The sequence below is a fragment of the Eptatretus burgeri genome, chromosome 18 (assembly GCF_056783735.1).
Source record: "Eptatretus burgeri isolate ZD-2024b chromosome 18, Ebu_testis_v1, whole genome shotgun sequence".
In the NCBI taxonomy this organism is placed as follows: domain Eukaryota; kingdom Metazoa; phylum Chordata; class Myxini; order Myxiniformes; family Myxinidae; genus Eptatretus; species Eptatretus burgeri.
The window spans coordinates 32,781,203-32,797,843 of record NC_140978.1 but is presented as its reverse complement, the minus strand read 5'-3'; the positions used below and the strand labels follow the sequence as shown (position 1 = coordinate 32,797,843).

General features: G+C 44.7%; 1 protein-coding gene across 5 annotated transcripts in view; it reads left to right on the top strand.

Annotated features, from left to right (window-relative positions):
• LOC147008843 (forkhead box protein P4-like) overlaps nt 1-16,641 on the top strand; it is a 247,315-nt gene that overhangs the window by 46,810 nt on the left and 183,864 nt on the right. For all 5 annotated transcript variants that reach the window (XM_085864592.1, XM_085864591.1, XM_085864589.1 and 2 more), the window contains exon 2: nt 7,799-7,958. In XM_085864592.1, coding sequence (XP_085720718.1) covers nt 7,812-7,958 — 147 coding nt within the window. In that variant the 5' untranslated portion in view covers nt 7,799-7,811. The remainder of the gene's footprint in view (nt 1-7,798; nt 7,959-16,641) is intronic.

Below are 16,641 nucleotides of genomic sequence, written 5' to 3'. Positions count from 1 at the left end.
TGGTCTTTATAAAAAAATTCCAACGAGCACAACTTTGTGGTTGTGCGGAGAGATAATGGTTCTTCGATTATGACGTTTTGAGTCGGTGATGCACCTTGGTGTGACGTCACGATGAACGTCACGAAACGTCGTGCAAGTGGAAACGGAACACGAGTGGCATGCCAACTTCAGGGAGCTTGGGGGTGTCGGGGACACAAGGTTTTGTTCGTGCAGGTGGTTTGCGAAAAGCCCTCTGTTGTGTTAAACAAAAGAACCCGAAAGTTGTCAATGTATCGACCAGGCTCGTGCACACGTGACGTGGAGGAGGTTTCCTAAGCAGCTCGAGAAGCTCATGAATAAAATGGATGGTGTTATTTAAGGATCGCAGCACGTGTGAAACTTGAGAAGGGATGTCTGTGTACGCGCGTGGTGTCCCTCGCGAGTTTCGTCCGCGCCGAGACATCCAACCAGCTGTGCCAAAACTAACATGTCATGTGGGCCGGAACCACCAGGTGTGTGCCGGGACCGTCAGGTGGGCCGGGACCGCCAGGTGTGGGCCGGACCACCAGGTGTGTGCCGAGACCGTCAGGTGGGCCGGGACCGCCATGTGGGCTGAGTCAACCATGTGGGCTGAGACCGCCAGGTGTATGCCGAGACCGCCAGGTGGGCCGGGACCGCCAGGTGGGCAAGGACCGCCAGGTGGGCTGAGTCAACCATGTGGGCCACAACCGCCAGGTGAGCCGAGGCCGCCAGGTGTGTGCCTTGTCCGCCAGGTGTGTGCCTTGTCCGCCAGGTGTGTGCGAGACCACCAGTCGTGCTGAAATCTAATTTGGTCTCGCCTCGTGTTGGGATTGCAGCATGTTTACATGATTGTAGCACAGGTCCGTCGCTGGGGGGGGGGGGCATTTGGGTGCAATGCCCCCCATGGCGCATCTGGAACCCCCCCCCCCACTTGTACACCACCCATTTATGCCCTGTTGTACCCTGTGAACAACCTCGTGTTTAAGGATGAGCGCCCACTGTGAACTTGCTGTTTAAGAGTTCACCTGTGTGAACTAAAACCCTTATTCCAGATGTTCAACATGGTGAATAATAAGGCCTTCTTGGATAAACTGTTCTTTAATAATATCCTTCTTTGAAAAACAGTCAAGAGATAAGTGTGCGCTTCCCAGCGCATCTCCAAAAGCAATTGGCGAGACCATACAGTCCAAGACCACAAGATAAAAGATAATAACACAAGCACCAACGCCAGCAGCCAAGACCTCGTGTCGAATGTCGATGTTGTGGGTGGTTACATATATATATATATATATATATATATATATATATATATATATATATATATATATATATATATATATATATATATATATATATATATATATATATATATATATATATATATACATATCTATATATATATATATCTATATATACATATCTATATATATATATGTATATATATATATATATATATATACATATATATATATATATATATATATATATATATATATATATATATATATATATATATATATATATATCGTGGATCATTTAGTGTAAAGGAATAGCCGATCGGTATTCGATATGGAGTAATGGAGACCCTATTGAGCAGGTTACCTGATTGGTTGTAAGTTAGGTATAAATGTAATATAGTCATAATATGATAGATAATATGATGAAGGAAAAGACATAAATTTACATTATTAAAGATGAAGTGCACGTGCACCACGTGACCTTCACAACCCGTCAACGCTCCATCTTACAAAAGTAATTTTATAATAAAAATTAATAATATACTGAACAAAAATATAAATGCACCAAGCGATTGTTACTATTTTACGTCGAACTCATTAATACTAAATCTTCACAACAATTTGGTTATAGAATCCATGACAATTGAGCATTAAATTTCAAAGAGTTCCTTGAGAATTCTGGCGACAGTCTTTGCGCTACAACAGCCGACACAACCGAGGTGTCACTGTCAGAGTTCACACAGTCAGTAGCGGGTGTTGGCCTCCCTCAAGCTTGGCCTCCCTCAAGCGGTTACGCACCGTCTGGGCTGAAATGCGCCTGTTATGCAGCCCGACAATCTCATCGGCAGTCCTCGTGGCTGGTCGGAGTCGATCCCGGAGATGTTGCAGCCTCATGTGACGATCCTGACCGGCGGTGGTCACACGTGGTCGCCGGGCATGTGGGCGGTTCACGGTGCTTCCAGTCTCTCTGAGGCGCGTTCTCAGGCGGCTAATGGTGGAGTGGTGGACATTGAAGTTTGCTGCAACGGCCCGTACTGACATCCCAGCATTCAGCATGCCAATGGCGCGCTCCCTCAAGATTTGTGACATCTGTGGCATGTTGATGTTTGGCACCAGTCCACATTTTGGGGAGGCCTTTTATAGGGCAAGCTATAGGGAGTGTTTGTGTCCTGGTCACGCTCACTGACCATCACTCTGTCAAGCCCCATGGTGCTCATGGGAAGGGTTACTCAACATGTGAGTCCATACACTCAGAGTGGTCAATTTCAATGGGAACATCTGTCTTGAGCAAAACAAAGGAACCATTGCTCAAACATATCATCGGTTTGACCATTTTCCCATAATGGCAATCTTGACTTAGATATTTAGGTTGGTGCGTTTATATTTTTGTTCAGTAATATGTGTGTTTGCAATCATGCTTACATTTGAAATGATGCAGATAAAACCTGTTTTTGATGCATCGATCATTTAATAAATAAAACCCGTCAACCGTCAAATCTCGCGAGATTAGTGACGCGAGTCGCGAGATTAGTGACGCGAGTCACGAGGGACGAATCACAGAGTACGAGCTCGCAGCAGGAGAAAAAGACTTGGATGATGGATATACGAAAATGGCTCAGAAAAGGAAAAAATGCAAGCGATGAAAATGAAGAAGATGATGAGACATGTTGTGGGAGGAGTTGGAAAAGACGATCATGTCGATGAAGTACCAACAGAAGCTGGCCAACCTGGCCAAGCCAGCAACGTCAGCCCTGCGGCTGGAGCCCCAGCACAGACAGCCGAGTTTCCACGCTCGGCGGCGGCCTCGGGGTCGGGTGTGACTGTCAAGCCGCTTCCCGATGATCTTGGAAGTGAGAGACCGAATCGAGTTGTTCTACAGCGGTACCCTGGCCATCTGTTGCAGAACAAGAGTCGCTCGTTTGTGTCCTCGTGGTACCAGACTAATGAATGGCTGGAATACAGTGTGCAGACAGATGCAGCATTCTGCTATCCATGTAGGAAGTTTAACACCGCACGTGGCCCAGTGGACTCTACTTTCACAGTGCGAGGCGACCGGAATTGGAAACATGCCGTTGAGAAAGGCAGGGGGTTTCACAAACACGCAACTTCAAAGGAACATTTAACTTGTGTTTTGAGGTGGAAGGAGAATGAGAGACGCATCGATTGTGGTGAGGAGATTTCCACACTCCTCAATGCTGACCAGCTAAATAGAAACCGGTACTATGTGTCTGCTCTTATAGATGTTGTGGGATTTCTTGCCGAAAATCAGATACCTTTTAGAGGGAGCCTTGATAATTTTGAGGATATGCCAGACGGGCGTAGTGGGCTCTTTCTCTCGCTTTTAAACCACACACTCAAAAATGACACCGAGCTCGCCGAAATAATCAAGCATATCCCACGAAACGCAAGCTATACTAGTCCGGAAATGCAGAATGAACTGATCTGCACATTGAGTAACGTTGTGACGGATGCCATCGTGGAAGAAGTCAGCACATCGTGGTTTACCATCAAGGTGGATGGGACGAGGGACCCCACTGAATGTGAGAACATATCAATCATCATTCGCTTTGTATTGGCATCAAATGAAGCAACAGAGCGTCTACTCACAATAGCTACAGCCGACGCTGGAGATGCAAAAACATTGACAGACCTAATACTTGCGGAGCTGATAAAAACAGGACATGACACGTCAAAAATATTAAGTCAGGTGTACGACGGGGCTTCGGTAATGGCTGGGAAGCACAGTGGGGTGCAAAAGTTGTTGCAAGAGATATTGGAAAGAGAAATCCCCTATGTGCACTTCTTAAATCACCAACTCCATCTGGTAGTTATCCACGCACTGGCAGCAGAGAAAGCTGTCACTGATTTCCTCGAGGTTTGTTGTTGCCTGTACAAATTCTTCAGAAAGCCCACTGTTGCTGCACAGTATAAAGGTGAGCGGTTAAAACGACTTCTTGATCAAAGGTGGACGGGACATTTAGCCACCGTGTCTGTGATCATAGGATCTTTTAAGGATATCACATCCTTACTGTCGGAGATTGATGCAGAGTGTGCCTACGGTGCAGAGATGAGGATGGAGGCTATTGGAATTTTGCAGGAAGTCTCTGGGCCGACCTTCATGTTCATTGCTATCTTTGTACAAAAACTGCTGATGTTGTTAGATGGCCCCAACAGACTCTTGCAGGCAGAGGACATGGACTTGCTAACGGGGTTGGAACTGGTGGCGAGTGCTACAGAGTGCGTGAAGAAACTCCGCTCTGAGGATGAGTTCACTGATCTGTGGAACAAGGCCAACGATGCTTGCACTTCTACACCTGCCCCACCAAAACGGAGACGCACAATGCATAAGAACTTGGAACAGTTTGTAGTTTTGAAGACTACAGGACAAAACAACGACAATGACAAGACGGAACTGCAGAGGGTTTTTTTACAGCGCAATTGACACTGTGCTTGGAGAGATCGCTCAGCGCTTCAGTGAGCGCAACACACAACTCGCCCGTTCACTCGCTGCCTTGAATCCTGAAAATGGCACGTTTTTGGATCCCCACTTGCTCCAGCACATCATGACATTAACAAAGTCAACCATCAGTGAAACAGAGTGTGTGGTTGCAAAGCTGTTTATTCGCTCACAGACAGAAAAGCAGCCAAACGAGAGATTGACAAAACAAAAACTCCTCTCAACATACCACAAAACGCTGGAAGCCATGCCAAGTGTAGTGACTGCTATGAGACTTGGACTAACATTTGGTGTGTTCACTGCCATGTGTGAAAACTCATTCTCAACATTGAGGAATGTCTTCACTGACCATCGACGGTCCATGCGCCATGCACGCAAGGCACAACTGGTACAGCTGGTCTTCGAGAGAGACCTCACACGTAAATACCTGAATGAATGGAAGGAGAAGGTCCTCAGAAGATTCCACACCGAGACGCGTCGCCTGCAGCTCTTCTGACAGCGAGTACAGCGGTATAAAAACTATACAAGGAGTTCAGATTGTGTGTGTGACTGCTGGTGATGTGGTTGTGGTTGCAGTGTGGTTGTTGTCAGCACCTGCCGTGGTCGGCTGCTTTGTACTTCTGATGTTTAAGTTAAATGTTGTGTTTGGTGCTTTGCATATCCCATATCTAGTGCTTTGTGCATAACCTTACCCCTGTGTAATTGACTGCTTTAAATGCGGACCTTGTGGTATCTTCAGGCTGGTCGTATTTGCTGTTGATAGTTTAACGTGATGATCGCAGGTCATAGCCAACTGTATCTTATTTCAAAGTGCACTGATTCTGGTGCCAACCTCCCCCGTTTAGTCATTGTATCTCTGGTATATTAATTTTCTCATGCCAATTCTTCACAACACCTTGTATAAGTGCACCTGAATTGGTGCCAATTGTCTAATCATTGAATATTTGCATTGTGAATGTGCCAGTTTGTTGCGGCTCTCCTGCATTCGAATAATTTTAGGCCAAAAACATCGGAACATATTAAATCTAGCTGAGATCAATTTGGTGAGTATGCGACGGCAACCTCAGTATAGATGTGTCAATGCTGCATGAATACAATAGTATACCGGGCTATCAAAAATATTAAATATAATAATTGTGCCCCCCCCATCCAGTTCATATGCCCCCCCGCCCCTTAATACTGAGCCCTGGCTCCGGGCCTGTTGTAGCATGTACTGATGGATTACACGACGAAGGAGAAAGGGGGGTGAGGAGTATGTGTTGGGAAATAAATTGGTTTCGTGTTATTCCGTTTCCCCCTCACTCCCCCAGAAATTGCACAAAATACTGCCTAGCATGACGTCATCGATGTGTCCCTTGTCAGTGAAGAGTACCAAGAGTATTTCAAGCTGGAAACTTATTTGACTGTCCGCATGGGTTTTGTTGCCTTGGAGTTTAACGCAAGAGGCCATGAGACTTGAATTCAATGTCATGGCTTCTTCAAAGTTTTATTTTATATTTTTAATTGGAAAATGAGGAGGGGGCGGTGGTGGGGGTGGGTTGAGAAACGTTTATTGTTAAACAGGTCAGATCTAACTCAAATAATTTGACTAATGTTGAAACGCCCAATGTATTACGTATTTGATTGAACAGTCCACGAGTAATGTGGAAAACTCACCCGTGAGCTGTCTATCCTGGGTTCGAATCTCGACCTGGCTGTAAACTGTCACCGTGGTGTTTTACATGGTGCATGCACGGCGAGACATCAATACGTGGGCCATACATCAGGACCTTAAGCCGGCTGTCTCGACTGCTGGAATTAGCCTGTAGACGTTAAACACCCCCACAGTGGCCTTTCGACGAACAATTTAGTTCGTGCCCTTTAACTACTCTGTCGAACATCAGGCCTGGCTCGCTGGTTCGTGAAAGACTTGGGCCCAAGCCTCCCCCGGCCAACCCATAAGACCGTGGGAATAATTGTGGAATTAAAGAAGAAGAAGAAGAAGAAGAAGAAGAAGAAGAAGAAGAAGAAGAAGAAGAAGAGTAAACTTGTAGGACAAAAGTCGGTGTACAAACCTCGCCTCCAAACACCTACAGACTCACTTATTGCTCAGGATATTCTTCCCTCGCAGGTGTGTTCAAAGATTGAGAACACGAGTCATCAATGTGCAAAGCAAATCGCAAAAATATACTCCGTACAATGCGAAACGAAACGACGTACACAGGTAATATGACATAATAATAACAATCATAATAATATAATTAATAATAATAATAATGGAGCGATCTGAATCTAGAGGTACATTGGGATGTTCACGTCTGGCTCGTGGAGGAGCTACAGATGGACAGAGGGTGAGAAGCGAATGCACTTGATGATGGAGCATGGAGTAGATGGTGAGCAAAGTCCAGATAAACAACATAACATCAAGAATGGACACAGGCTAACAGAAGAAGGTAGGAAAGTGAGGGACATGGTGATGGGGAAGCCAAGACGCAAGGTAAATGCAGAGAGAAAAGAGTTACAGGTGGGCACAGGTGAAGGTTCAGTGGGAATAGAAAATATTACCAGTCGACATGCATAGGACTATGGGAGTCAACATCAGATGGTGGTGCATCGCCGCATATAAGGACTACAGGGGAGAGCAACGTTGGATGGATTCGAAGGTGATTCCACAGATTGGGGGGTGGAAAGGACGGGGTAAGGAGTGAAGGTGAGCAGTGAGACGAGATAACAAGAGCAGGGGTTCCTGGAGGACCTTAATCTGCATGGATGCAAGAGTAAGTCTTTGTATTGGTAAGTAAGTCTCTCAAGAGTAAGTCTTTGTATTGGTAAGTAAGTCTCTCAAGAGTAAGTCTTTGTATTGGTAAGTAAGTCTCTCAAGAGTAAATCTCAGCCAGATTCCCAGTTCAAGTTGAGTGTTGCGTTGACAATCTTTCCTCATTAAGACCACTCGTGATCTGACCCCTCACAACCCCTTGGAGGTCTTTTCAAACGGAACCTCCAATGGGAAATCAAATCAGTGCTTCCACTATTGCTGTATATGCTGTTGAACTGTTCCGTTCCTCCCACGACCCCGCGGTCATTGTTCTGACCTTTGCTCTTTGTGATCCTCATTTCCTTCCAGAGTGAGACGAAAGATGGAGGAGGCCGGTGTCGATGCAACACCTGGAACCAGCCCAAGCCCCTTGTCCAACTCAACCCCTATGGAATCGAACCGGGAGGTGCGCACAAATGGTGACGGAATCGATATAGGGGAACTCCCTTACATCCTGCAACAACAACAGGTATATGTGTTGTAACATGTCTGATATAATTGATGTTTCATTCATTTGATTGCTCACATGGTGGTGCCTTTGTGGTCTGGGTTTGGTGTTGAAAGCCATCTACTTTGTACATCTTGCAATTTGTTGAAATCCATCCATAACCCCCACGCCACCCCTAACCTCCATAACATGCCTCTTCCTTCCCATTATTCCTATATCCCCCCTCCCCTCCCTACCCCCAAACTTATTTCACTTGTCTCACCACTTGCCTCACTCTTATTGGAGTGGACATTCCACCTCTTAATGGACATGGCTCTTGGTGCAATGAATGTGAATTGATGAAAAATGTTGTTTTTTTGCTTTCGGAAACTCATCCGAATTGAGGTGGAATCATTAAAATCAATCAATCAGTAAATAAAACCTCCAAAATTTACAACAATTTGCAAGCTTATTGAACCAATTCCACCATATTTAAAAACGTGTCCCTCGGATGGATCTTAAGCCGGGTGTCCCATCTGCCAACATGCGTTGATGGACCTTAAAGAGCCCCACGGTGTGGTTGTGGTCCATGAAGAGTCGGTGAGTTATCACGGGAATCCTGAACAAATTATGAATTCCTGTCCAAATTATCTTCAGTCGAGCGTAAGGCCTGAGTTGCTTGGTGACGCACGGATCAAAAACTTCCACCGGCAATCGCACAAGGTGGTGGGAATCATTGTGGCAGTTGTAGTGGTAGTAGTATTTGTAGTTGTGATGTGACGATTCTTGTAAGGATGTATAACAAATTTCTCAGGTCAGGCTCTTTTTGATGAGGAATCGCCTGTGAAATGGGAAGGGGCCAGGCAGGATGGATTCCCACGAAGTAGTGTCATTCTGATGTTACATCACCAGTTGGGTTGAATTGAGGAAGGGGGGGTGGTGGTGGTGGTTGGGATGGTGGGGCACATGCTATTTGTATTATCCTATTTGATGTGGAAAGATGGTTTCCTTGTACTTTGAAGATCAATCTTTGGCTCGTTTAGCGTTTCCAGCTGAACGCATGGTCCGATAGACTCACAGGTTCATATTTGTGTTGGTTCGTCCATTGTTATTAATGCCGTCCTGTAATCCATGCAAGAGTGCATTGACGTCTCCTGATGTCCTTGTCCTCCGTGTGATTTATGTAGAAACTCCATCATTGTCGGCATCGAGATGTAAAGTGCCGTGACGACACAAATTTCAAATGGTGTGACGTGGTGACTCTTTGTGGTCGAGGTTGACGAAGAGAGGAGGTAAATGCACTGCTTGGGGGTTGAGGTGATGTGATGAGGTGCAGTGCATGTTCAAAGAGTCCACAAGGATCGAGAAGGCGCGTTCTCTCACATCATCAACCGATTCATCCAGAAAATTAAAAGTGCGTGATTGTATGATTATTGAAAGCGAGGGGCCATGCTGGCATGTGTGGCCAAAATTTCTCGGGTGGAAAATGTACAATTATTATTATAGTTTAAAAAAATAAATTAATAATAATAATAATGATAATTAATATCATTCATAATGGTGCAGGGGAACACACTGATCTGAGCTTCGCAGACAGGACGTTGTATCCATGCCAAATGGCGTTGCATTACAAAGTGTGCCCGCCTACAAATGGACATTAAGCCTGCTGTCCTGATTGCTGGCATTAGGTGGTGGACGTTAAAGATCCCATGGTGTCTCTCGATGTAGAGTTGATGAGTTATCGCCATCACGTTGAACAAATTTTTTATTTCCTCTCTCTATTACCAGTGGGGAAAATAAAGGCAAACGACAAAGTGTATCATGTGTAATGGGGTTGCTTTGGCAGCACCCAATCTGCTTTGGGGTAGATCACCACATAGAGGGAGAGGATAAAAAGGGGTTAAAAAAGGAAATATTATTTCATGCTTGTTAAAAAGTTGGTTATCTATTATTGTTGTTGTTGTTCGCAAAACCTTTCATTGTGCTTCCCGTTTGGTTGTCTGACCCTAATACAAAATTGGATACTGCGGTTCAAGCCAAGTTATAGTATAGTACACGCAAAGCAAGCGCAAAGCAAGAGGATGTATATTCATGACGCAGAAAAACAAAGCTACCTGTACACACCTGTGTGAACTACTATAACTTTGCTTGTGACATTTTGGATTTTTTAAACTATTATAAACACCTGACGAATCCTACATGAGGAAAGAAGCAGACACCTGTTTAGGTGTCTACAGAAACAAACAACCTGCTTAATTACAATTGTCATTACAGCAGATGAAGAACAATGACCATTTCACGTCTTTGTGGCCTGGCAGCAGATACAGCTCAAGGTAGCAAACTCACCTTGTCGAGCTTTGCCGTCTTTGTTGGATTCTCCGCTCAAATATATCGTGACAACCCGGTGCTTTGCAGACAGGGTGTGCAACATCCTAACGGCCATCCTTCGGAAGGGCCATTACGCCAGCTGTCCCATCTGATCGAATTTTCTGGTCGTCCGGTGGACGTGAATGATCCCATGTGCCACTCTTTGAAAGGAGTCAGTGATTGTATACAGGTATCTTGGCCAAATTACAAGTTTCTTCCCTACAACCTTGAACACACGAACAGAGAAGGCGACCTGTCCAGGATTGCTTCTCGGCCAGAGAAACGTTCACGACGTGCCTTTAGCATCCCGATGGCTGTACTTTGACCTTAATTCTGCTTGAGCTGCTCTCTTCATCAATGATCTCTCCAACTCTCTGGAAAATCCTCTTTATCTTTTTGCTGATGACTCCACCCTCTGCGTACCATCTCTCACCCCTCAGATCGGCAAGCAGCAGCCTCTTCACTCTCTGCAGACCTGGATAAATCCCCAAGCATGTTCCAAGATAAACACTTGAAGGACGTGTTCCAAGTCAAACACTTGGAACATGTTCTTCAATCCTGACAAATCTCACACTCTCACTATCTCTCTGAAAGCATCGTCTGGAACCCCCCCCCCACCCCACCCCATCTACTTTGTCAACAATCCTCTTTAAGAAGTTCTCTCTCAAGCTTTTGGATTTCACTATCTGCCAAGATCTTTCCTGGGAAAGCTACATTTCCAACCTGGCCTCCAAAGCCAGTCGTCAATTGGGTATCCTCTGGCATGCAAAGTCCTTCCATTGCACACCTGAACTCTTAACCACATACAAAGCTTTCATCCACAGCTTGATGGAGTACTGCTCTCCCCTCTGGGCTGGTGCTCCTGCCTCTCACCTAGCTCAGCTTCATGGTGTGGAAGCCAAGGCTTTGAGGATCATTGGTATCTCCTGCAATGAAGTGGAGTCTTCGGGTCTTTTACTGTCTCACAACAGACAGGTCAGTAGGCATTCTGTCTCTGGCCTTGCATACTCTGCTCTGTCTGTGATCTGTCCCCCTAATATTTCCGCAGGGCACTCATGGTCCTCCAGCAACCCCCTTCTGGTGAAACTCCCAAAATCAAGAATCACTGCTCACCTTCACTCTTTCATTCCTCTTTTTTTCCCTACCTCGAGAACAAACTCCCACACTCTCTTCAATCCCACTCTTCCCTCCAGTTCTGTCATACCTGTTCACCACCACCTAAAACCATGATATTTTCTTCCCTTGTTAACCAACTCAAACCTACCTTCTTCAGATTCCCTGTTTCCTCACTGAAAGTCCCTGTTGTGTCCACCTTGATTACCCCATGTACCCCACCTCATCCCTCTCTCTGCCACAGATCTCCTGATGTCCCTGTTCCCCACTGTTGTTGTGCTTTTCTCTCCCGCCCCTTCTTCTCTCCTGTTCCCTTTGTTATATGTTCTGTGTGCTCGGTCTCATACGAGCCTCAACATTGTATACAAAAAAAAAAAAACCACTTCCGGGCAATAAGTGCCTGCCTGCGGCAGTTGTAACAAACTACAAATTCGCTATCACCTCTATACGGATTTCATGTCTATACGTTGCTCTATGGACTTCACTGCCTGCAGAAGTTCACCCATTTGCTGCTGCTCTAGTTGCAGCGCCATTAGCAACTCGCTCACTTGTGGGTTGCTTGGTATTTTGGGAGCCTGGCCATCAGCAACCACTTCATGAACACGACCTCTTGATTCCTGGGTTGAGTGGAAGACATCCTCCTCAGCCTGTCAAGCTGCTTCTTCTCTGTGGTTAAGGAAGTCTTTCCAAAGCTAGTATCTTATAAATGTCTTCAACTCTTTTCACAAAAGGGGGTCTCTGACATTCTCTGTAAGTTGGTCACATGGAATTGTATTTTGATTCTGAACACTATCAGGACATTTCAAATGCATTTGGTCAATTAATGTTAATTAATGCAGACGAATACTACCTGGGATTCTCCTGATTGCCGTGCTGGCCTTCAAAAAAATATCTTTCCAGATAGTTCAGGGAAATAGAACTGCCGCTGTCACCAAACACAGTCTGTAACACCTCAAAGATGACATCAAGATTGCTGCCAATGTCCACATCTCTGGACTTTATTGCCTCCCTCTGTTTGTTTTTTTTTAATACAATGTCGAGGCTCATATCAGAGCTAACACACAGAACATACAACAAGGGTTGCAGGAGACAAGAGGGGTGGGAGAGGGAAGCACAAAACAGTGGGGAACAAAGGCATTAGGAGATCTGTGGAAGGGAGAGGGATGGGGCGGGGTACATGGAACTCCTTTCTAGGTTTGAAAAGATAAAGTCCACTTGTTGAAGTCTTATCATGGGACATGACCTCAAGAATGACCCGACATTGTCTATCGAGTCGATTAGGCCTAAGTCACATTTGGCACGGCGGCCGTAGGGTCGACACAATCTATGGCTACTAGCAATTATAGGGCGGCCGCAGTATTTCCACGGTCACACAATGTAGCAGTCACATATGTTTTTATTTTTCGGGTAGCCGCACGGCGTATTTATAAATTGTGGAGACCGAAAACGTGGGGTGCCGTACGGTCTTTGATTTGATGTCGCACGGTGACCTTAGGGTGTTCCTGTGTGGCCATATAATTTTCAAGGCAGAAGCAAGGTGCTCGCAAGGCGACCGCAGGGAGACCGCAGGGGGGCCCTAAGGCGAACGTGCGGCCAGATGGTCGGTAACGAGTGGGTTCTTTTTTTTATTATTTTAAAAAAAATTTTTTACCAGTTCTTTTGTTTCGGCTTGTCAAATTGCTACGGTGAACGTAGAAATGAAAAAAGTTATAACTCCGCGTTATAATTCCAAGGCGACCCTACGGCCTGTAAAATATAGCCGTAGGGCCACCTTGAGGCGGCCGCCGCACGTTTCTGTCAATTCAGAGGGCGTACGGCCGCCGTATCCTCGCCGTAGAGCAAATGTGACTTCGGCCTTACTGTCGGTCTCTCACCTGGGATATAAACAACTCTGTCATAGATGTAAATACCATCCCCTTTTGTTGATAGCATTCACAGAGTTGCATCCTCTGGTTGTCATCTAAGATGCCGTATTTCATTGTGCAATTGGGGGTTGGCAAATCAACATCTTCAACGGGAGCGACATCTCCTACCTGCTAACTTTGTTATATGTTCTGTGTGGTAGGTCTTATATGAGCCCTGACTAATGATACAACAAAAAAACTCTTTGCCACATGTTCACAAACTCTCCAAATATCTTCACGAGTTCTGCACCATGAATCGAAAGAGGTCTGTTTGTCTGTGAACTCTGTGTAGGAATTTAGTATCGCCTCATAAAGAGTATTGTGTCCAGTTTTGGTCACATCAGGTGAAGGACGTAACTGCCATGGATAAGGTACAGTGTAGGGCTAGTCGATTGATTCAGGGCCTAGCTAGACTAAGGTATAATAAGTGGCTGAAGGAGACAGGAGTTTATTCATGAGAAAGGAGATGATTACGAGGGGATTTGATCGGGATATTTGAGATAGTAATGAAGGGGAGAGACAAAATAAGTGCAGAAGAGCTTTTCAGCAGAAGACAGTGATGCAAGCATAAGTTGAGAGTGAAGACAGTATTAAGGGAGGGGTCTTTAAAATATGATTATTAGGGTACCCAGTCAAATGGACTGGGTAACCTATTGTTTTTTGGTTCACGAAAAATATAATTGGTTCACAAAAAAATATTTTCACGAAAAATATAAGTGACCACCATATATTAGTTATTGTTGTGTGTCTGTCTGTCTGTCTGTCCCGAGCATAGCTCTGTGGGTTTTTATCCGATCCTGATGAAATTTTCGTGGGAGGTTTATATCATGATCTAGTTGTGTTTTCCTGAGAATGGGCGTGGTGCGCCCATTATGGGCAGAGCCATGCCCAAAAAACGTGTTTTTAGGGGGTAGCCGATTTCAAGTTACATTTTCTCCTAGGGGGTTTGTCGAATCTGACAGGGGTTTTGGTATTTGGTTAGCCCAATGGCACCTGCATATCCCCACGGAGCTCGATTTTTCATTTTCGTCCCAAGGTCAAGGTCACAAGGTCACGAACTTAGAAAATTGCAATTTTGACGTAAAATTTCTTCTCCGAGGGTTTTGTCGAATCTGGCAGGGGTTTCGGTATTTGGTTAGCCCAAATAGCACCTGCATAGCCCCAAGGAGCTCGATTTTTCATTTTCCTCCCAAGGTCAAGGTTACAAGGTCAAGGCCACAAGGTCACGAACTTAGAAAATTGCGAATTGTGTTTTTAGGGGGTAGCCGATTTAAATTTGCATCTTCTCCTAGGGGGTTTGTCGAATCTGGCAGGGGTTTCGGTATTTGGTTAGCCCAATGGCACCTGCATAGCCCCAATGAGCTCGATTTTTCATTTTCGTCCCAAGGTCAAGGTCACAAGGTCACGAACTTAGAAAATTGTGATTTTGACATAAAAATCCATCTTCTCCGAGGGGGTTGTCGAATCTGGCAGGGGTTTCAGTATTTGGTTAGCCCAATGGCACCTGCATAGCCCCACGGAGCTCGATTTTTTTCATTTTAGTCACAAGGTCAAGGTCAAAGGGTCATGAACTTAGAAAATTTCGAATTTTTACATAAAAATCAGACGACCGCCAAAACTTTGAGAGCGAGGATGACAATATTTTTTATGCATAATCTTGAGGTCATTCCCCACCTAAAGTCTTGAAACCATTTTTCTCGATCTTGAACACCTTGCCCGTGGCACCCCCTACAAGTTTGTTTTTACGCTGATTTCATCAAAGTATGGATAATCCGAGGAGTGTGAAATGCCATATAGCCTGTATGACGTTATATTGTTCCTGGAATGTCCCAGAGGAAGTTTTGCACCAAAGGTCATAATCCTTGACCTTTGACCTTTAAAGTTCACAAAGGTCAAATTTTCAAAGTTGTGGGAATCGAACCGGGTTTTCGACCTTCTTCGACAAAATAACTCCAATAACCTATAGCACGTATCCTGTTTCCTTATTTTAATGTCCACAACATTGTTTTGTGACCTTTAAAGGTTATGCAAAGGTCAAATTTTTAAAGTTGTTGAACGAAACCGGGTTTTCGACATTTTGCAGCTTATAACCTGTCACTTGTACCACATCATGTTGATCATTTTTATAACTTGGTCAAACATTGTCACATTGTCTCATCCTTGACTTCTGAAACAATCTACATCCTCAAATACCGCTCGTGAACCATCGTCGTCTTCAGACTTGTCTTCTGTTTATTTCTTATTTATTATTTTTCCACCGGCAATTTTCGGGTTCTTTCGCTTTAAAAATCATCTTCTCAGGAACGTTAAGTCTGATCGACACAAAATTTTCACAGTAGTATGTATCTTTTTGATAGCATACTTAGTTTATAATTATGACGTCATAGGTCACGTGGTATGGGCGCCATCTTGAAATAACCGATAAAATTTGAACCTCTGAATCTCTGAACCTATCGAAGCGAAACTTGGCACTGTAATCTACACCCATGCCTGCATATACGGTAAAAATTATGACATCACACGTCACATGGTTTGGTGGCCATCTTGGATAGAAAAACGCACTTTATCCGATTTACATGAAACTTCACACACGTGTTCCACTACACGATTGGAAGCAGAATATAAATATCCTGTTATATGGAATTATAAAGAATATAAATGGAGCTTTTGTAGCTTGAGAGATATAAGTACATATATATTTTGAGATTGTTTTTAAGCTTGAAAAAAGCTTGAGAGATATAAATATATACTAGCATATACCCGTGCTCCGCACGGAGTTGAATGGGTGGCAAAAGGTGGATGAGGCATAATAGTTGATGTTGTGGGAAGCTGGGGAGGGTGTCATGAGGGATGTGATGCACTATGGTTACCTGTCCTTAGTTTTCTAAAGGACCTCCCTGTAGATGACATTTTGGGTGAGTGTCTTGTTGCTGAATAGTCCTTGTGAGGAATTATTGTCCACTTTGATAGATATATTGGAGTAACCTCTTGCACGTACAAATGCAACATATAGTTGGCCATGGGAGAACACAGGGGCTGGGAGGTATATTCCGAGTTTGTCAAATGTTTGGCCCTGGGATTTGTTTATGGTCGAGTATGCGAGTCTGACTGGAAATTGCATCCTCTGCAGTTGGAAGGTTGGCATCTGATGGGGCAAGTTTAACATGATATAGGCCTAGCCCTAGACTGAACAGGAGCAGTGGAGGGTGACCGAGAATCAGAATGCAAATTTCAATGAACGGCACTTTTTGGCGCACATCCGACGATCGAACACCGCTTGGACGCTTTAATTTGAAGACCACACACGCAAGACACAACACAGGTAACGATGGCGGTTGATA